This window comes from Vitis riparia, chromosome 10, assembly GCF_004353265.1.
Source record: "Vitis riparia cultivar Riparia Gloire de Montpellier isolate 1030 chromosome 10, EGFV_Vit.rip_1.0, whole genome shotgun sequence".
NCBI lineage: Eukaryota > Viridiplantae > Streptophyta > Magnoliopsida > Vitales > Vitaceae > Vitis > Vitis riparia.
The window spans coordinates 5,542,507-5,565,767 of record NC_048440.1 but is presented as its reverse complement, the minus strand read 5'-3'; the positions used below and the strand labels follow the sequence as shown (position 1 = coordinate 5,565,767).

The following is a 23,261-nucleotide window of genomic DNA, read 5'->3' as shown; positions in this document are numbered from 1 at the left end:
CTACTAGCACTAAGACTACTAAGACGAATTCCGTCTAGTAAGCCTAGAGGTCTTACAGATGCTGTTGAGAATCGTCATTAGGAAAGAAAGGCTGCCCTTCGTGCTCCACAGTCTCATATAACATAGGTAAATGGCATCTTTCTTCTGCCTAAGAAGTGCAATCCGGTGAAGGAAAGCAGTAAAGCAGCACGCCGGTAAGAAGCGGAATCGAAAAAAGAGAAATTTGCCATTCCCTAACCTATCTATATATACAAGGGAAAGCCGAAACCTTACTCGGGGGCAAAGGTTCGTAGCGCTTACCATTCTTTGTGATTGCTTATTCGAAGTAGGCCGACTTTCCGCTTAACAGCTCCATCCGGCAAAGAAGCCCTTCAGATTCAATTGCGACAAGAGCGTATTCTTTCCCTTCAAAGCAAAGAGGGCATTCTCGGCATCAAGACTAGTTGCCTTTCTTGCTCTCATTCCCACTTTCTACTAAGGTAATTTATAGCTGACTCTTTAGAGTAAGGAAAGAGCCAACAACTCGAAAGGCGATTCAATCGATTCCTAACATCTGATCGGCGATTGTGAAAAAAGAATAGGAGTCCTTTAGCCTTCAGTCAATAGGAGTAATTCTTCCCTCTAGTGGGTCAGTCAGTCTTTAAATGTGTTCGAAGAGAAACAGTCTCTTTCGAGACCTTCGTCTGCCGCTATCTTTCATGCCTTATCTTTTTTTTTTGTTCTAAACCGGCCGTTTGTTAGGATCTTCTCGCCGTAACCAGTAAACGGCTTATCCGCCGTTTCATTCGCATTATCGTGAGCGGGTCTGGCGAACTACCCTTTCACTGGTTCTAGCTACTATTGGATTTGAACCCTAGCTTAGCACTCCCTCTTGTTATTGTTAGGGATATACTACCCGTCTAATCTTGATTCTCCCTTACAGACCTGAAGACAGACCTAATATACGCAATTCCTCGATTCATTAACGTGCAAGAGAAAGCGATCCACAAGAGGGTTCGTTCATCTAACACTTACCCACTATCGGCTTCAAGCAACTATCGATGTAGACTGAGAACCTATTGTATAAGGTTTGACTATGTGTGAGAATTTGTTTACAATTTTTTCACATACTCGATTTACCTAGGAAGTCCTGATAGAGCAACAACAGCTGGAATTGGACCGAGGGGTACTAATCCTTCAGACTTTCTCAATCCAGGTAACTCCTCCTCCATTACTTACTGACAAACGGATCCAGGTAGCTCAGATCTAGCTAGGTTAGACGGTTCGGTCTTAGATGGTTCGCTTGGTGTAGTGTGTTAGGGATAGCTGAACAGAGCAGAACGACTTCTCGCTGTGTGTCTAGTAGAACCCGAAGCATTGACATTGAAAGAAAGAACAAAGAAAAGGATTTACCTATAGGAGTCTAGAAAAATCGACTACTCGAAACTCAACTCATATCGGAGCATGGAAAGAGTACTGGATAGAAAGCCTATGGTATCTATGCCTGCGGAAGTCAGCTATTCATTTCCAGGGAGTTCAGATCTAGGTTATAAGGTTCAGTTCGCTTGCTTCACTTCATCAAGGAGTTGAGTTGGGCTGCTCTTTCCCTGCGGAAAGTCAATCAATGCAGGCACCTTTCTTCGCTTAGTAGCACTACTCTTCCTTCCTATAGGGCTTAGGTTAGGGCTTGCTTCTTTAGCACATAGCTAGTTTGAAGCTCAAACTACGACTGGGGAATTCTCAAGCTATGGGTCTTCCAATCAATCTTTGTGAGAAGCCTCTGTTCCTATATATGTAATAGGGTAGGGACAAGAGAAAGAAGCAGGAATGGTACCAATGGCACTTATCCGGATTCCTATTGCTTTGTCTCCAACTGGGATTAGTGAGACCCGGAAGGTAAAGGCAAAAAATCTAACACACTGTTAGGTGACCTGCCATACACGACCTGAAATGGGGACTTCCTAGTAGACCGATTTATCGAACTGTTATAAGCGAATTCCGCTTGGGGTATCGCCAGATCCCCCAGTACTGAGTGGTTGTCTTTTCCCCTGCAATACTCCTCAACCAATTTCCCAAACAGCGGTTCACGACTTCCGTTTGACCATCTGTTTGTGGGTGGTATGCACTGCGGAACTCTAGTATAGTTCCTAACTTTTTCCATCAAGTTCTCCAGAAGTGAGCCAAAAACTGGCCGGTCAGACGTCATAGTCTTTGGTACCCCATGCAACCTGACAACCTCTTAAGAAACTGGTATGCAATGTGAATAGCATCGGAAGTCTTCTTACAAGGAATAACGTGAGCTTTTTTGGTTTAGAAAACCGATCTACTACCACAAAAATCGAATCGTTACCAAGCCCTGTCCTGGGCAAGCCCTGCACCAAATCCATGCTGATATCAGTCCAAGGCGCTACTGGAACAGGTAAAGGGGTGTACAGTCCGGTATTCTGTGTCTGCCCCTTTGATAGTTGGCATACCCAGCATCTGGAAAGCGCTGGTTCGAGCCCAGCTCGTGACAAGGCCTTTTGAAAGAACTTCCGAAACCGGGAGTCTTGTAATTTTAGCAACTCTCGTTATAACGCGTTTTAGTGGACCTGCTCTTTTTGGTCTTTTTCACTGCTCCGGAGGCATAGAGAACTTGCTTTTGGTGGGATTCAAGGTTGGAGGAAAAAACACTACTATTGAATCGAATCTCTTGTTGTTGAGGAATGGTAGATGGGAAAGATCCCAGACCTAGGGCGATAAATGCTTTATATCAATGCCATTGATCCGTTTAAGACGAAGAAGCTGTTCACTCTCGTTGAAGTTGTCGGCATTACCCCAGCTATTGAATCAGTTTGTGCCATTGACTCTGTCGTCGTAATAAGCACTGTTTTCGGGTTGGAAGGCATAACCCGTCTTTGCTTGCCTACCTTGTTAGGAGTTTTAGTTCATCCCCGCTTAGGGGAGCGAAGGCACTTACGCATCCGGATTCCATTCCATTCTTTTTAAGCTCACACCGGGAGAAAGGTTGCTTGCTTTTGGTCAGCTGTTCCCAAGGAGTCTTTCAGAAGATGTGGCACAATTTGTTTTGTTAGAAAAGTCCTTGTTTCATTCAGTTAGTGTTTCTAATAGGGCATGAAAATGCAAGATTTGAATTGGTATAATAGAATAAGCGATCAAAGCACGCTTTTGCCCATAAATAAAAGAAGTTCACGCATTGGCAAACAGACTTCAAAAGAGTAGGGAAGTAAAGGAAGGAGAATACGGAAGTTAGAGACTACTCAGTCAATAGATCTTAGAGGACTGGGCACCGTGCAATAAAATAGTACAAGACTGGCTATTGAAGTCAGAGACTCTACTTATGCTTGCGGAGGGATGTAAATGTAAGGACTACTTTTCTGAATATTGAATTCTTTAGCTCCTTTCTTTATCCGAGCCGGCCCGAAAGGGAAGAGATAAGAAAAGAAGGAATAGGTGGTATAGCTCAAAGGAATAGGTATAGCTCACATCTTAAGTATAGTTAGTTCATTGAATGACTTATTGAGAAGCTAGGCCCTTTCCTCACTCTCTTCTTAAGGCTAGATCTGCCTTATTGCTATTATTTATTATTAGCCGAGATGGAGACTGTAGTATCAAGACTCTCTCTCTACCTCTAGTCAAAAGGCGATTGTGGACAAGAGAAAGGGTGAGGAACGAACAAGGAGCGGAGGAAAATGAGGCCTAGGAGAGGTGCGAATCAGAGCTAGAAGTAGAGGCCGATGTGAGCATTCCTCAGAGAAAGGATAAATTCCGCATCGCATAAGACCCGAATTGGCCGATCTCAAGCTAATGACTAGCCTATGCCTATAGATAGATCAATGGAAGACTCTCTTTATCTTATAGAATTTGACTTTTCAAGTAGAGTGTAAAACATCCTCTGCCTTAGGCATAAAGAAGTAAATCGTTTAGCTTTCTTTTTCGGTCGGTCTTTTTCCTTATCTAACTTATTAGGAAATCCGATCTTGGTCAGACTCCTGAAAACTCGAGATTAAGTTAGTGTTCAATCTACTGATCATTGGTAGAAGAGAGAAAAAGTAAGCGGGGTGCTTTCTCTCTTCAAGATGGTCTTCGTTGCGCTTTCCTCTGAAAGTTATGCCAATAATCCCAGTGTAATCATTACTCCCAAAACCTCTTTGTCCTTGAAAAAGACCTGAGGAAGGAATACCAGGGGATCCTTAAGCAAGAGGAGATATTCTGGTTCCAAAAGTCCGTTCAAACTCCTAAGTCAGAATCCCTACTGGGAACACACACGTTCTATTGTTGAGGGTTCGTAGGAGGTATATTATGTCACTTCCGATCCGACTTCGTCACACGAAGGCTCGTTCAGTGATTCTACGACTCTGTGTGATCGACTATCTTCCTTTTCGGGTCCGTTCTTATACTAAGTACTCCTGTTGAACGAATAACAACCTCAAACAAAAGACCGGTTGATTTTTTCGCCTCGGGATTGGAGATTGGTTCCACTGCTCACTCATCAATTATTCAAGCTTCAAGCAAACCATAAAGGCAAGCCGAAGATTGCGAAAAGGTAATGGAGCCCACTCTTAGGCTCCGAAAGAGCAGTAACCGCCTGGGGCTGGCGGAAGTTCCCGCAGGTAGTGGGGTCGGAGAATCTCTCTGACTAGGATGGATGCTTTCACTCAATGGGCAAGGAGCTTCATGTCACCTCCACGCTGATTCAGAAGGTGTTCGGTCTACCGCACCTGCCAACCATATCTATTCCTCGATGATTTTGATTGAAGGTACGCGCGAGATAGGAAGGACAGCTAGCATCGGATTCGGAAGATGAAAGTTCGATCCTTGTACTGTGGTACTTTGCCTATTCACTCTGCTTGCTATCGCCAAATAAGGTAAGAAGCCATGAAAGGATCGAAAAAGATAGAGTTAGAGTTCTCAGGGGTAAGTATCCCGCGCCCGAACCCCCTCTAATCTCATCTATCTCCATCAAATGAAATGATAGAAATGATTCTCCTAGATTAGAATAAGTGATGCACGAAATCACTCATGCTCGACCTACTCGCCAATTTTATAATCAATGAAAAATCTAAAAATCTTTTCCTAAGAAAACCACATGGTATTAGAGCCAAATATTCAGCCAAAGAGTGAGTGATATCGCCATCTTCTTGAGAAAGAGATGGCGGAGAAATGAGCTAAGACAGGTGAGAAGCCAGCGACTAGTTCGAATCCCTCTCTAACTGAAAACCCAGCAATTCAAATAACAACCCACAAGCTGAACGGAGAAAATTTTCTCTGATGGGCACAATCAGTACAATTCTTCATAAGTGGCAGAGGCAAGATGGGGGTATTTGGATGACACACAAGCCTGTTTTACATGGAGAAGCTGGGTATGAAACCTGATTTGTTGAAAACTCAATGGTGATGGCTTGTTGATCAATTTTATGGAGCCAGAAATCAGCTAAGGGTATATACTTTACACCACAACAAAGAAGATTTGGGATGCAACTAATCTAATGTACTCAAATCTAGGAAACAACTTTAAACTCTATGAGTTGAGTGCAAAGGCAAGGGCAATTCAACAAGGAGACTTGTTGGTAATGGTCTTTAAATATTTTGTATCAAGAAATTGATTTGTACCAAGATATTATGTGAAAAGACCCGGAGGATCACGCCACTTACTGAAAGTTGATCGAAAAGGATAGTCTTTAAATTCCTTTCTGGTTTGCGGTCTAAATTTGATCAAGAAAGGGGTAGGATTTTGAGTAGCTCACCCATTCCATCTCTTCGGGAGGTCTTCAACTCGATAAGGAGAGAAGAGAGTTGCATGGGCTTTATGATGAGTGGGCCAAATTCAACCACAGCTGAAACATCTGCATTATCAACAACAAATCAGCCGACTGCAGGAAACAAAAATATTGGAGCAAATTTGGTCTATGTTGTGGGGAAAAATGCAGGGAAGAAGGATGACAAAGATAGTTTATGATGCAACCATTGCTAAAAACCATGACACACTAGAGATAGTTTCTATTCATGGGAGACTAGGGAATTTACCCTAGAACTTTAGAAGAGGAGCGTGGCTAGAATAATGGTGGTGGAGGACGAGGCTCGAACCCAAGATCAGGTGGGGGCCGAGGCTTCCAAGCAGTAGCAGATTTTTCAAAACAGCCTAAGCAAGGTGATACTGAAGTTCCAAACCTTACCAAGGAGCAACATGAGCAATTCTATAGGTTTATATTCCAAAATTCCTAAAATATTCCCTCCTCGGTCAAGTAATTTTAATACAACCCTTTCTACTACATACTTGAAATCTGACTCCCGCATCATAAATTTAGGAGCAATCAATCATATGACAAGGAATTCAAGTATGTTTTGTTCTTACACTCCTTCTAATGGGACTCGAACAGTAAAAATTGCTAATGTTCCTTAACTAAAGTAAAAGGAATAGGCACTATTCAAGTTTCTAAGAACCCGAGTCTTACATCTGTATTACATGTGCCTAACTTTTCTTATAACTTGTTTCCATTAGAAAACTTACCAAAGACTTGAATTGCATTGCTAATTTTCACCCAAACCATTGTATTTTTCAAGATTTGTGTATGGGGAAGAAGATTGGAAGTGCTAGGGAGGTTGATTGACTATTTTTTTTTTTTTTTTGATAGGAAACGACAAAGAGATATATTGATAAAAATAAGAAGTACAAGAGAAGGATGAGGAATCCTTCCACCAAAGAAAAACTAAACAACATTAATATGAAAACAAGAAGCTACAAAGTAAAAACAAACAAACTCTCTAGGTTAGACCAACCCGTTGGAGCTACACACTGCTAGCCAATCTAGTTGTAACACGTTAAGGGGAATGCCCTTAAAAACCATGGAACAAAAAGCCCAAAGAGAAGCAAGGAAGTGAATGGAATCCCAAAGATTCTCTGAATTCCTTACTTTATCCTCAAATATCCTCGCGTTTTTTTCCCGCCACACAACCCAATTTAAAGCAATGCATGCAACTTCCCACAAAACTATCCCTTTCTTGGATAATCCAAAACCTTTATAATTGATGGACATCATGTTGGAGATGCTTCTCGGGGGAACCCGATCCATCTTGGCTAACTGAAATAATCTGTGCCACAACCCCATCGTCAAAGAATAATGTAGGAAAATATGATCTGCTAATTCTCCATGCTTTATACACAACTTACAAATGTCAGGACTAAGAGCTTGGTAGGGTCTTCTCAATTGTAGCAAATCGTTAGTATTTACCTTATTGTGTGCCACTAAGCAGACAAATGACTTGACTTTAAAAGGGACTTGAGAATTCAATACAAACTTAGTAGGGAAAATTGGAGAAGAATCGGAAAGGTGGGACAAGGCTAGAAAAAAAGACTTGACTAAAAAAAGCCCTGAAGAATATAAAGGCTAGAATCTCGCATCTGAAACCGATGGGGATAAATGCAAACGATCAAGTGACCGCATGAAGCTTTCTAAACCTTCTATCTAAGAATCGAAAAGGTTGCGACGAATATTAAAGTTCCAAGAGAAGGGGTGAGCAGAACCGAGGATTGAAGATAAAAGAATATTTTTATCCGTGACTACTCTAAATAGTCTTGGATATTGGAAACCCAAAGGTTGGTCCCCCCACCACAAGTCTTCCCAAAACTAAATTCTTTCCCCATCTCCTACCACAAACCGAGTATACTTGGAAAAATCCTAAAAGACTTGTGCAATAGCCTTCCAAGGACAACGATATGACCACCTGACTATAGTGTTGGCATCCCAACCATTGCAATGTGTCCCATAAATGCTTAAAATGACCTGATGCCACAGTGCTGAACTCTCCTTAGGGTACCTCCACAACCATTTCCCTAAGAGCACGAGATTCCTTGGAGAAATCTTCCCAAATCCCAATCCCCCTTTTACCTTCGGATTACACACTACATCCCAACTAACAAGATGATCTCTTTTACCTTCCCCAATCCTTGACCATAGGAAATCCCTTTGCAATTTCTCAACTTTTGCAACCACTAAAGCGGGAATCTTAAACAAGGATAGAATGTAACTAGGAATGTGGGAAAGACATGAATGGATAAGAGTTATCCTACCTCCAAAAGATAAGTAAGCCTTTTGTCACCCATCTAATCTCCGTGAGATTCTCTCAATCACTGGATCCCAAAAGCTACAAGCCCTTGGATTTCCTCCCAAAGGAAGACCCAGGTAGAGTATAGGCCAATCAGAAGCTTTACAATCAAGCAACTCGGCCAACCTAGAAAGGTGATTCTGATCAAGGTTGATGCCAAAAAGATTACTCTTGTCAAGATTAACCTTAAGCCCAAAAATATGCCCAAACACTAACAATAAACTCTTGAGAGTTTACAGATCTTCCTCACAAGTGTTAGAAAAGAAAATGGTATTATCTGCGAATTGCAGATGGGACACCCTTGTTCTATTCCTACCTACCCTGAAACCCTCCAACAAACCTCTTTCTTCTACTCTCAACAACATCCTACTCAATACATCTGCGACAATAGTAAACAAACAATGGGATAGAGGATCACCTTGTCTTAATCCTCTAGTTGCCTTGACCCACCCTTTAGCGTTTCCAGTCACTAGAATTGCATAAGAGACCATAGACAAACAACCTCTCATCCAGGTCCTCCATCTAGGACTAAACCACTTCTTCTCCAACATGTGATAAAAAAAATCCCAACTCATATGGTCGTAAGCCTTTTCAAAGTCTATTTTGAAGACAACTCCTTCCCCCCTGATCATCTTTTCTCATCCACTATCTCATTGGCTATAAGAACTGCGTCCAAAATTTGTCTCCCTTGAACAAAAGCACCTTGTGTAGAATGGATAGTTTCATGTAGTACCCCTCTTAAACGCTTAGATAGAACTTTGACTATTATCTTATAGAGACAAGTGATCAAGCTAATAGGTCTAAAGTCTGAGATTTTCTTTGTCAGGCTTTTTTTAGGCAAAAGAACAATGAAGGAGGCATTAGTGCTTTGATTGATAATCCCACTTCTGTGAAACTCTGTGAGCACCCTCACTAAATCTTCCTTGATCGCATCCCAACAATCTTGAAATACTGCACTGGTAAATCCATCAGGCCCTGGTGCCTTATCCCTATCTAACTGAAAAATAGCTTTAGAAATCTCTTCTTCAGTAAAAGGGTAATCCAACCTTGAAGCACTCTCTTCTGAGATAGGAGACCAATCTAAGCCTTCTACTCTCCAAGACTTTCCAGGAGGACTCGAGTAGAGCTTTTCAAAATAAAGTAAAATCTCCTTTGTGATGCTTTCATAATTATTCAACACTAAACCTCTTTCGTTCTCTAAAAACTTGATGAATTTCCTATTTCGTCTGCCATTAGCCACTTTGTGAAAAACTTTGAATTGCAATCCCCTTCTTTAACCCATTTCACCATAACTTTTTGTCTCCAATAAATTTCTTCCCTCAAAATTAATTCCTCTAGCTCCCCTTTTCTTAAAGCTCTTTAAGCTGAAAGTTCAAAAGTGAGAACCCCTTCTTGCTCAACGGCATCAATGTTAGTTATTTCATTCAGGATGCTTTTTTTCCTTTCATTTAGCTCTCTAAAAAAATCCTTATTCCAACCTTTCAATTTGGCCTTAACAAATTGTAACTTCCTCATGAACTTGTGACCTTCTCAACCATCTCCTTGAAAACTTCTCCACCAACTACTGAATCACTCTTTGAAACTAAGATGCTGCAGCCACATATTCTCAAACCTAAAAGGTGTTAGGCCCCACTTGAAAGGATTGGTATCCAAAACTATCGACCAATGATCCAATGTCTATCTAGGAAGAACTTCTTGAAGGCTTTGAGGGAAGAAATGCTCCCACTCATTTGAGTAAAGAAACTGATCCAATCTCTTACACAAATGTGACTCTTGCATGTTTGACCAAGTGAATGGGAAGTTCCGTAAAGGGGGGTCAAGTAATTCATTGTCTTTTATAAAACCATCAAAGTCCCTCATGCTAGAAGTTAAACTAGAGCCTTCCAATTTTTCTGAATTTCTCCTTATATCATTAAAATCACCGCCCACACACCATAAAGGAAAGGAAGGGCCAAAAATGTCTAAAAGCTCCACCCAAAAATCCTTCCTAAGTAAATGACTGTTTGGGCCATAAACTGTGGACAACCATAGGAGTCCGCAACCATCCAACACAAACTTGACTAAGACAGAAAATGAGCCTATTACCACCTCCTCATTGCACAGTTTTTTAGAGTCCCAAATAATCAAAATCCCACTTGAAGCCCTACTCGTCGGAAGAGCAACCCACTCCTTATTTCTAACCGTCCAGACACTACCAACAAACCTTCTGTCACATACCTCCCTTTTTGTTTCCCGAATCATCACAACATCCGGATTCTCTAGCCTAAAAAATTCTTTAACCACCCTTCGTTTTTTCCTAGATCCCAAACCCCTGGTATTCCAGCTAATGATTTTCATGGATAAACCTCGCTAACCCTAAACCTCCATACCAATTCCAACAGGTCTCAAATACTTGTGGAGAATCTGTTCTTCCGCCTAGAATACACTTTAATATCCAGAGAACTTAAGACCTAATGGACTTTAGCCATTTTCCTAGGGGAAAGGCCTTCTATTTGGAACTCGCCCAACGGGGAGAACTCAGCTTCACCCTGGCTAACTATAACCAGGTTGGAGGCCTCATTAGGCATGCTGGGCAAAGTCTTAAGGGGGTTAATACCCTCGGCCATTTGGTTCAAATAAGCTATTTGGGACTCCACAACATCTAGGTTAGGATTGCTAATAGACACTTGACAAAAAGCACCATCGTTGTCTTTTTTGGAAAAAAAATTTGGAAATAACTCGAGTTTTCATAGGATAGTGAGAATAAATGACTGAACTGGGAAGAACGGGAACAGAAGGACTCAGATATGGAAGAGCCAAGCCAAAGGGAGGGGAAAAAGTAGACAAAGATGATTGAGAATGTGAAGACAAAGATACCTCCAAGTTTTCTGCTACCAACATTCCATAAGTCCCCACAAAGTTGAGCCCTTTTTCTCTGATTACTGGACTAGAAGGAAAAATTGTGATTGATGAGCCACGATGATCAAAACCCACGCGGCCCTTATAGCTTGCTTTGTCTTCAACGTTAAGGGATTTGCGCAAAACTGCGTCTCCTCTTGACGACGAAGCCCTTTTCCCCGAACACCTCTTTCGGAACCCTAACGATCGACAACAAGTGAGTGGACATGCACTGAATCCTCGTTCCATATGTGTTCTCGCTCCAAAAGAAACTACCTTTGGAGGATTTTCACAATCCGACGAAGGCTTCTCATGCGTTAGAGGCTCGCTTCGGCTTTGAAACCCTTGTTGGCAGCCAGAACTTGGAGGAAAAAGAGTAGTCCACAGCTCCTTTGAACCAAACTTCACCGCAGAGCCCCTCGGCTGAGCATCAGGGACCTCTGAGACTAACATCCCATTTCCCTTTGCAGAGGAGTCTTCTCCTCGTAAAGAGCCCTTCTAAAAAATGGGTTTTTTTCCTCTCGTTTCTTGGCCCAACTTTGAAAGCAGACCATTTAATTTAACGCCCCTCTCCCAGCCCAAGTTTTTTTCTACCAGTGGACTGGGATTAAGAGGAGGTTGGGCCCTTCTCTCTTGCTTTGAATTAGAGGCCCAATGTCCTTCCTCATCAATTGAGTAGGCCTTGTTCCCTTCAGCCCTAACTTCGTCATCCTGCTTTGACCCAGCAGGCCCTAAACTTTGATTGTTTGAATTCAAAATGAACGACGAGAAGGGTTGGAACCAGCTGTTCCCCACTTCCGATCTTCACTTGTCATGTGTCCCCATAGGAATTGCTTCAGTCTTTTTCCTTTCTCCTCCCTTCACCATTCTGCCAGTTGCCTTAACAAAAGAAATTCCTTTAGTCATTGATCTAGCTCCCTTAACCTGTCTTCCACCACCTGTCCACGAGTGAGGCTTAAAATCCTCCTGAGTTGACTCACTCATTTCTCTACCTCGCCTAACATCTTCAACTCCGACCACTACAATTGAAATTGTGAACACCCATCCCCCATCTAACACCTCGATCAAAGTTGGGAGAACTGTTCGTTCCTTCATTAAAATTCTCACCCTCGCCTTGCAAAGATCAAACAATTTCAACGTTCGCCAATCGATTTTTGTCACCGTCCCCCACTACTCCACAATTTTCTTCAAATGTTCCTCAGACTATAAATGAAAGGGCAATCCCCATAATTCTATCCATGCTCCTCTGAACTTCCCCACGACTTCTGAATTTTCCCTTGGCGACCACCTTCTCAACTGGACTGTATACTCCCCTCCCCCCCTTAATCTTGAGAAACCTTAAATCCTGGAGAGAGAGAGCTTCCTTTATCATTTCTACAAAAAATAAACCTTTTCTGCCTGAGAAGGGGCCGATAGTCACCACACCTTTTTGCCTTAATCTTTTTGCCAGAGCACAGCCAACCTCAACCCAGTTGACAAAATCTACTGGACATTCGCACACCACAGCTCTCGCGCCACCTCCTAACTGGAACAAGGCCTCCTCTCCTCAATCCTTCTTTTCTGATTACATTCGCGAAGGACCGGTACAAAGGACCCACATATTTGTGGATAAAACTTTCCTCCTTGCACTGCTTTCCCTTTTCATCTATATTTGGGGAGGGGACCACTAGCATTGAAGACGATGCGCTTTTTAGTTGCTCCCAACCCCTGCCCTTCTCGCCCTCAGGAATTACCAAGAAAGTTGGAGGCGAACTTCGAAAGCCTTATAAACCTTCCATGGTTGTTGAAGCAGACCTCCATTAAATGGACACTGGATTTTCCCTTGTATTTCCTGTAGAAACCCATGCAACTCTTCAGTTCGATGGCCTTCGTCAAATGTTCGATCAACCACCCAACCTCTTTCTTCTCAAAACCTAAGGTGAAAACATAGCCTCTATTGTGCTCTGTAAGCGAGCACCATTTTCCATCGGACTCGCTTTCAAGCCTAACCAAGAAGATCTTCCTCTCCACAGAGACCTTCAACGTCCTTACCATTCTCTTAGATGAAAAAATGCAAGGTGATGAAATAAAAAGGGTGTATCAAGTTGAAAGAAGTATAGGAGAGAATAAAGAAATCTAGTTGTGGCATTGTAGACTAGGGCACCCTAGTTCCCCTTATCTAAAACTGTTGTTTCCTAATCTATTCAAGAATAAAGATATTTCTCAATTTACATGTGAGAATTGTTAGTATGCCAAACACCATAGGGCTTCTTTTCCCATTAAAATTTATGAAAAATCTTGCCTTTTCATGTTAATTCAGAGTGATATTTAGGGATCCTCTCATGTTAAAACTAATATTGAAGTTCGTTGGTTTATAACATTCATTGATGATCACACTATGGTGTAATGGGTGTATTTGTTGAAAGAAAATTCTAAAGTTGCTAGTGTGTTTAAACAATTTCACAAGATGATCTTAAATCAATTTGAAACCAACATTAAAATCCTTCGCACAGATAATGGGAGAGAGTATACTCAAATATTCTGGGAGAGTATCTACAAAAAGAAAGAATCATTCATCATTCATCATGTATTGACACTCCACAATAAAATGGAGTGTCAGAGAAAAAAAAAATCATCACCTTCTTGAAGTTGCTCATGCCATGATGTTCTAAATGAATTTCCAAAGGTGTTTTGACGGCATCTTATTTGCTCAATAGAATGCCAACCCCTGTCCTAAAATATGAAACTCTCATAAATACCCTAAAACAATGTTTCCCTACCTCTCATAATTTGTTTTCATCCCTAACTCCTAAGGTTTTTGGTTCAACAACTTTGTCCATATCCATGGCCACAATCATAGCAAGTTTGATCCTAGGAAACAAAAAGGCATTTTCCTTGGATATTACCCAACTCAAAACGACTATATCACCCACAATCATGAAAGTATTTTACGTCTATGGATGTATCTTTCTTTGAGAACTAGCCTTACAACACCCAAAATTCTCTTTAAGGGGAGATTAGAAGAGAAGAGAATTTTTGGGAAGTACCCTAAGGAAATGAGTCAGGGGGAGAGATAGGAGAAATTGGAGGAATTCTTGAAAACATTTCAATTGAAGAAAAAAAGGAAGGACGAGAGCCAAAAAATGAAAAAAAAAAACAAGGAAGAGAGCCAAAACAAAAAATTGAGAAGAAATGGATTACATATTCCAAGAGAAGGGGAATAAATTCATCACCTCCTGAAGAGAGTCAATCTTCAACTCTGTAAAAGATCCAAACACTCAGGTAAATCCAACTCCTAAACCCTTGTTTAATGATCTTGATTTACCTATTGCTCTTAGAAAATCTAGTCGATCCTATACACAACATCCTTTGCTCAATTTGCTTCCTATGGTGCTCTAAATGACTCATTTATATCATTTATCACTAATTTATCTCGTGTTAGTATTCCTCGTGATGTTCATGAAGCACTATAGGTTCCAGAATGGCAAGAAACAGTTAATGAAGAGATGAAAGTTGTCTTTAAAAATCGTACTTGGGAAGTTATTGATCATTTAACAGGAAAGAAACCAGTGGGGTGCAAGTGGGTGTTCACAGTCAAGTTCAAAGCAGATGAAAGCATAGAAAGACATAAAGAAAGACTAATGGCTAAAGGTTATACCCGGACATTTGGTATTGATTACCAGGAGACCTTTGCCCCAGTAGCAAAGATGAATACAGTGAGAGTCCTACAATATATTGTAGCGAAGTTGAATTCGACTCTACAACAACTTGATGTAAAAAAATGCCTTCTTACATGGTGATTTGGAAGAAGAGGTGTTCATGGAGTTGCCACCAGGTTTTGAAGATCAATTGGGTAGATGAAAAGTGTGTAGGTTGAAGAAATCTTTGTATGGCTTGAAGCAGTCACCAAGGGCTTGGTTCAAAAAATTCATTCAATTGGTGAAGAGCGTGGGATATACCAGGGGCAGACCGACCACATGATGTTTTACAAACATTCTTGTAATGGTAAAATAACTATTTTGATAGTTTATGTTGATGACATTATCCTCACAAGAAGTGATGAGGGAGAGATGTTGAGATTGAAGAAAGCTTTGGCACAATCATTTGAAATCAAAGACCTGGGAAACTTGCGATATTTCTTGGATATTGAGGTAGCTTGATCAAGAAAGGGAATTGTCTTGTCTCAAAGGAAGTATGTTCTAAATCTTCTTGAAGAGATAAGCATGTTAGGATGTAAACCTATTGACACCCTAATAGATGTAAACATCAAGATGAGTACTCATACATGTCGTAAGAAGGTTGATAAATAAGGTTATTAAAGACTCGTGGGGAAGTTAATTTACCTCTTGGACACTCGTCCAGACATGGCCTTTGCTATCAGTTTAGTAAGCCAATTTATGCACAATCCCAAATAAGATTATCTACAAGTAGTATTTAGAATCCTAAGGTATCTCAAAGGCTCTCCTAGAAGAGGACTGTTATTCTCTAAACAAGACAAGAGTTTAGATGTGGAAGCTTTTACTGATGCTGATTACGTAAGTTGTGTAGATGATAAAAGGTCTACCTTAGGTTATTGTAAATTCCTAGGAGGGAATCTAATAACGTAGAGAAGTAAGAAGCAAACAGTTGTTGCAAGGTCTAGCATAGAAGCTGAATTTAGAGCATTGGCTCTTGGAATTTGTGAGCTTATCTAGATAAAGTCATTGATGAGTGAATTGAGAATACCCCTAATGATACCAATGAAGCTCTACTGTGACAATAAGGCTGCCATTAGTATTGCATATAACCCAGTTCAACATGATGGAACCAAGTACATGGAGATTGATCGACACTTCATCAAAGAGAAGATAGAAGTTGGGCTTATAAACTTATCTCATGTTTCTTCAAGTAATTAGGTGGTAGATATATTAACAAAAGGGCTTACTGGACATCAATTCAAGGAGTTCACAAGCAAGTTGGGACTAGAAGATATCTACCATCCTGCTTGAGGGGGAGTGTAGAGAATTAGTCAAGAATCATTTTTCCTAAATTATAGTTTTGGCTATGATTGTATATTAGCTGGCTAATCTAATTTCTATAATTTATTAGTCAAGATATTATAAGAAATTAGTTGTAATAGTTGTAGAGATACGTTAATCTTCATAGCCTAGCTGGTGGTAGTATTCATTTCCTTTTTTATTCTTAGCAACATCATGTATATATTCAGCCCTATATACCAATTTTATAATCAATGAAAAATCTAGAAATCTTTTCCTTAGAAAACCACAGTTACATTATATCATTGCTTTTAAAGGCTCTGTCTTAAAAATCAAAGCATTGCTTGAACTCTTATATGGGGAAGTCCTTGGAACTTTATGAAACATCTAACACTAGTTTAGATTGGAATTGGAAACCTAAATGTACAACATAAATGAGTTATGTTTCCCTTTAGTTTCATCATGTGCAAGTGTTCTATTTGGTTTCATATTTTTGTTTTACCATTTGGGCAAAACATATTTACATTTGATATTCTTAATTTGTCACTTTTTAAGCTCATTCTGGCTTTGAAATGATCTTGTATTATGTCCTAAGCTTCCGTAAATTCAAAATTCATATCCTCTCTAACTTAGTAATTTCTTTATTTGTTTCCTTGAAAATTTTCCGCACTTTTGCTTATTGAAACTTAAGTGAAAAACAAAACTTACAGCCATGATCACATTTGAAGTTCTTGATATGTGTTGCAAACACTTCTTGTATTCATTTCACACTAGCAGTTTTTTTTTTTCTTTTAATGCATTTGGTTATTGATGTTGTTATTATATAATGTTGAATCCATATAAAACGCAAGCAAGCAATTTGTCTGCAGCATGGTTCTTTATCATGTCCCCTAATATAGAGCAATGTTGGTTTTCTTAAACCCAGAATTGATTTATGTTATGAATAAACATAAATTTCTGTTTCTTAAGGATATTTTCAAACTTGTCCTTTGAAAAGGTATTCTTGATTCATAGAACTACCTAGAGGGGGAGTGCATAGGTAATCCACAAGTTCATCCCAAGTTTAAAATCCTTTCTTATATCACAATTTTACTCAATTTGATTTAGTTAGTTTATCCCTTTGATAAGCCTTATACATATTCATTGATAATCCAAATAAATTAATAATAATCAATTAATCACACAACAACACTTAATATATGTGGAAAATCATATACAACGATTACCCCCTTAACCCTTACAAATGTAAAAACTATGGATCTAATCCACTAATTAGGAAAGGAGAGTCATAGTTTAATTTGGTCCTATAGCTATTTCCATGTGAGACTTGTACTAACCCTCTTGGTTCTTAGTGAATTACCTTAAAATCATATTGAAATTTGATGGCTCAAATTCTTGTCCTCTATCTTTCTTCCAAAAGGACTTTCAAGATTCTCTTGGTTAAATCTTGATTTTGAGAGTTTAGGAACTAGGGTAGAATGATATCAGTCTAAAGAATTCTCAAGGCTCTTTCTTTCCTTTTATCAAAATAAGTTTTTCCAATCTATTTTTAGTACCAAAACTCTAGACTGTTTAGTTGTCTTAGACTAGGAAAACAATTTTTATAATATCAATAAAAATTTCTTGATTTTTGAAAGATTTTCTAGATTTAGAAGCGCAAGGTGTTTGAGCATTCTATATCAAATGTTGGAGTGTCCAACCCAATTTTCATCTTTTTGCTGTTTTTTTTTTTTTTTGCTTGATCGCTTTCGGTTTCTTTCAAGTGTCCATTATTTGCCTTTTACAATTAATTGCAACTAAAATTTATAAAAATTGATAAATTTTTCTTAATTTTAAAAGACTTTTTGGATTTAGAAGTATGGGGTGCTTAAGTGTGAGCTATCAAATGTTGGAGTGTCCAACCTAGTTTTCATCTTTATGCGTGGGTCTACATGCTCTATTGCTTCCGGTTTCTTTCAAGCGTCCATTATTTTCCTTTGACACTCAATTACGACTAAAATATGAATTTTATAGGTCATTATCTTGTCCTAAATTCAAACTTAAAATTACTTACCAAAGCTTCAATTGTTGAGTATTCAACTTGAATATGTCACATTTCAATGGTAGGGAAGCAGTTTCCAATCAGTGATCCTTGCAGCAAAATTGCCAATGTAAACTAATACATTAACATCCTTAATTCTTGAACTTTTTCTATTGTAACTTTAGAAAACTCATTTTGAATTTTTGTATTCAAATTGTATGCTTCTTCCATGTTTTTTCATATCTCATCTTTGTTTGAAACCCTTTTCCCCCTTTCAGATGCTTCTGTAAAGCAGGCTGAATGGGATGATGATTCAAAGGTCCGGGAAAAACTGCATCGTGATATTGAGGCACATTCATCATCTGTTCGGGGAAAAAAGTTGTCAGAAATTGGAGTCAATTATGAGGTGCATTGCTTGACTAATGGGATAATTCATCAGTGTTCTTTTTGCTCAAGGCATTTTTCAAAAGAAGCATCTACACCCAGTTAGCCTGTCACACCATATTGAGATCTTTGTGTCTTGCAGAAAAAACTTACACAGGCTCTGACTGAACCTGTGGAATCCCTACTTGAATTTGGTGGGAAAGACACCTGGCCTTCAATAAGAGAACTTCTGAGACGTGAAACTGAAACTGCCATATCAGGGTTTTCAACTGCTGTTGCTGGTTTTGAGTTGGATGAAGAAACGTTTAACAAAATGATGCAAAATTTAAAAGAGTATGCAAGAATTGTGGTGGAGAAGAAAGCAAGAGAAGAAGCTGGGAAAGTTCTGATCCTTATGAAGGATAGGTAGCAATTTTTTCTGTGAAACTTATTATTTCTTCTTGTTGTAATCATTCCTTTTTCTATTGGACTGTCACATGGAATTGAATCTGGAATCTTTCCATGCCCTCATTTTTTATTTTTTATTTTTTTTGGAAAATTTTCAGGTTCTCAACAGTCTTCAATCATGATCATGATTCAATGCCAAGGGTTTGGACAGGGAAGGAAAATATTAGAATAATCACAAAGGATGCTTACTCTGCAGTAATTTTTTTCAAAGATCTTTTGTGAATGAATTTGAACTTGCCTGCCTGTTTATACCAGTAATATCTGAATGCTTTTTATATTCTTCTTTTGCAGTCTCTGAAACTTTTATCTGTTATGGCTGCAATACGCTTGAATGAGAAACCAGATAAGATCGAAAATGTACTTTTTTCCTCTCTGATGGATGGGACAGTTAGTGCCCCTTTGTCCCAAGATAAGAAAATGGGTGCTTCCCCAGATCCTCTTGCTTCAAGCACATGGGAAGAGGTAGTGGATTTTGTTGACTGATGTTTGCTTTGTATTCTATACTTTCTTCAGAATGATCACTCAAGGAACATTATCTACTAGGTTCCTCCAAACAAAACACTGATTACACCAGTGCAGTGCAAGTCTTTGTGGAGACAGTTCAAAGCAGAGACTGAGTATATTGTCACTCAAGCTATTTCTGCACAGGTACATTATTATACATTTTGTCTCTCCCAACTATTATGTTATATTTTTCTTTAATAAACCTAATGTGTTTGCATTTATAACCAACATCCTCACTGGTTTTGACATTAATTGATTTTTTTCCTTTTTTTTGATGGAAAACTTTTGATTTTTTAATAACTGAATTTTTTCATATAGATTGTAAGAATATGTGACCGTGAGTTCAAACCATAAGTTCTTCACATGTTTTTAACCATTTCATAGCTTGCAGTTAATTTAAGACCTGTTTATTTTTCTTATGTAAATTTTGTCTTTGATGGACATAATCTTAAGATGCAAACTCCAAAGCACAAGTCATGTGGTTGTATAGGTTGATCTCTTAATTGTGTCACTATCACATAGTTGTAAATTTTCCTTCTTTTTTTTCCCCCTAATAAGAAGCTATATTTTTGTTACATTAGATAATGGAAAATTTATAAAAGGAAACAAGATATGTGAATTTTAGAGAAAAGTGAACATTTGAGTGTTCTTTTTTTAATCCTCTAGAGGTAGAGAGAAATAAAAAGGTCCCTATATTAGATAGCCTTGGCTTCCCACTTCTAAGGAAACAAATGACCAAAATTAAAGAGGAATGAGATCCTTAAAAAGGACAACAAGAAAAGAGACTCTTCTCTTGGTTAACTAATTTCAGTTCTTTGTTGTACCAAAATACCTAAGCCTAATTACATGGTAATTTGGACCAAGAAAAAACAAAGAAAGAGTTATTATGACTTTTGCAATATTTCAAGTATCATCCTCATGGATTGGTCTATGGAAATTACCAAAACTAGGTCAAATGATTGTTCCAACTAAATGCTAAAATGAAAATAATGTATGAATTTATTTTTTGAAATCAGATTAACTTGAAAAAACTAATTAATGAAGCAAATATTGATTTTTAATTCAAATGATCCAAGTAAGGGGAATCCACAATCCTAACTTAGGGAACAGTTAGAGAGAACAAGGTGCCGAAAAATGAGGAAAATTCCCCCTAAATTTCTTGCACTCTGATTCTTGAAAACTTATTTCAGATTTATAGTAGATGATAGAAACAAATCTTCCACCTAACCCTTTATTTTAGTGATAAATATGAAAAATAAATCCTAACTAATATAGGAAATTCAAAACTCAACTAGAGATATTAGATAACAAATTATCCTTATCTCTTAATTTAAACTAGCTAACAAAGACGAAAACCTAGCTTAGGACTTCTAGAATCATGTGATCCTCCCTAAAATTAGGACTTACAATCTGAATCTTATCCGAATTTCCACTCTCCCTCAAGCTGGTGCATGAGTGTCAATCATTTTCATCTTGTTGATCAAAGCTTCAAAACTAACTCTTAGAAGAGCATTTGTTAAGGTATTTCTCGTCTAAAGACAAGTTGGTGTATAAATCGTCTTAATGGCTCCTGTTTCGATTTTTTCTTTGATGAAATGAAAATTAATTTCCACATGTTTGGTTCTATCATGATGAAATGGAGTCTTTGCAATACTAATCACTGCTTGATTATCACAAAACATTTTCATTTGAGTTTCAATTTAAAATTTTAACTCATCAAGAAATCTTTTTAGCCACATTCCTTTGCATATACTATGAACCATAGCCCTAAATGCTTCCTCAGCACTGCTTCTAACAATGACTAACTATTTCTTGTTGCGCCAAGTAACTAAATTTCCCCAAATGTAAGTGCAATAACCGGATGTGGATATTTGATCAATTATGGAACCTACCTAATTAGCATCTTAATAAAATTCAATAACTTTATTTGTTCCTTTCCGAAAGTTAAATCCTTTGCCTTGGGTCATTTTTAGATACCTGAGAATTTGATATACTGCTTCAAGATGTTCTTTAGTTGGATTGTTCATGAACTGACTCACAATACTTACCAAGAAACCAATATTTGGTCTCGTATGAAATAAATATACAAGTTTTTCAACAAGTCTTTAATATCTTCCCTTATCAACTGGAGAGCTTCCTTATGTCACACCTACTTTACACAAGAGTCCATGGGAGTGTTAGCTAGTTTACTTCCCAACATTCCAATCTCTTTAAGTAAGTCCATAGTATACTTACATTGAGAAACAGAGATACCTTTTTGTGATCTGGCCACTTCCATTCCAAGAAAATATCTAGGTAATCCTAGGTCCTTAATCTCAAATTCCTTGGCGTGATTCTCTTTTAACTTAATCATCTCCTTATAATTCCTGGTCAGGATAATGTCATTTACATACACAGCGAGAATAGTAACTTTCCCATCATGTGAGTCCTTGGTGAACATAGTGTGATCTAACTATCCTTGAGAGTATCCATGCTTTTTAACTGCTCTTGTGAATCTTTCAAACTAGACTCATGGTGCCTGTTTGAGATTATATAGAGACTTTCTCAACCTACAGACTTTTGTGTTGACATTGCTTCTTGTTTCAAATCCTAAGGGAATCTCCACATAACCCTCATCCTCCAAATCCCCATTGAACAAAGCATTTTTGACATCTAACTGGTGAAGAGACTAATCTAAATTAGCAACCAAAAATAGTAGCACGTATTATATTTAGTTTTGCCATTGGAGCAAAAGTCTAGTCAATTTCATAGGTTCGAGTAAATCCTTTAGTAACTAGTCTTACTTTGTAGCGATCTACACTTCCATCAACCTTGTATTTGAAATTGAAAATCCACTTGCATCCCACAGGTTGTTTTCCTTCAAGTATCTTTGAGAGTTCACATGTTTCATTCTTTTTAAGGGCACAAATTTCATCTCCAATGGTTACTCTCCATTCAAGTGTTTCTAGGAGCTTATTGGATATTTTTTAGAATTTATGTACTAGAAAGATTAGTGGTAAAAGCACAATACATTAGAGATAATTTTTCATGAGACATGAAATTGGAAATTGGATGTGTCCCAACACCTTTTCTCAATGCAATGGGAATATCAAGATTATCACTAGGATTCTAATCATGTATTGAGTTACTTGGAACAAAATTAAGATTGTCTTACATGGCTCAAAGTATCGGCCAAGTCCGATATGACTCGACCGAGTCGTACTCACCTCGATTCTTTTTGCTCCAAGTTTGATACTCATTATGAAAAAACACAACCAAGAATCAGTTAAACTCGGTGGACCTGATAAATATTCTAAGTTAAATCGGCTAAGTAGTCCGAGTTACCAAAATAATCTTGAGTTCAACTCAAAAATGAAATTTTTTTCCTTCCAAATCACGGCAAATGAACACAATACAACAACAACAAAAAAATGAGAAATCTTTGAAAATTCAATGATTCTCTTCAAAAGGAAAAATTTTTCAGAACCCATGATTGAAGACTTGTAATGAGAAAGATGACCTCGATAAAAGCTTTGAGAAGTTTTTTAATCCAACCCGTGGTTGTCTTCGAGGTGTATAAGAAGAGGAGGTTGAGGGTATTTCATCACTAACCTCACAGCATATGGACTGTAATGCCTTTGTGTCAATGGTGTCACTGTGTTGACTGGTGAGAAATATCAAATCCCTCATCCTCCATAGACAACAATTCTAGGTGCTACTCTCTCATCTCCCCTCTATTTCGTTGTGTGTTGTAGAGGAAGCCCTCTCTTTTGCCAAACCAAGGTGTTCTCTCTCTCTGTGCATGGTGTGGTTTGAGAATTGGGGATTTGAAGACAAGGGTTATTTTAAAATGCTAATAAGGTGATATACATTGAATGGTACTACTATGTTTTAATTGCTAATGTAAATGTGTGGTATAAATCGTAACTTTTCATTTTTTTTTTATTCAAGTTTAGTAATTATTTTCAATTTTAATACTAAAAATTCTTTGAATAATTTTAATTTTTATA

At 38.4% G+C, this 23,261-nt stretch overlaps 1 protein-coding gene across 4 annotated transcripts in view; it reads left to right on the top strand.

The window, feature by feature from the left end:
- The window catches only part of LOC117924380 (protein ROOT HAIR DEFECTIVE 3 homolog 2), a 134,098-nt gene that overhangs the window by 95,251 nt on the left and 15,586 nt on the right, over positions 1 to 23,261 (top strand). For all 4 annotated transcript variants that reach the window (XM_034843004.1, XM_034843002.1, XM_034843003.1 and 1 more), the window contains 5 exons: positions 18,216 to 18,343; positions 18,464 to 18,726; positions 18,867 to 18,963; positions 19,060 to 19,230; positions 19,312 to 19,416. In XM_034843004.1, the coding sequence (XP_034698895.1) occupies positions 18,216 to 18,343; positions 18,464 to 18,726; positions 18,867 to 18,963; positions 19,060 to 19,230; positions 19,312 to 19,416 (764 nt within the window). The remainder of the gene's footprint in view (positions 1 to 18,215; positions 18,344 to 18,463; positions 18,727 to 18,866; positions 18,964 to 19,059; positions 19,231 to 19,311; positions 19,417 to 23,261) is intronic.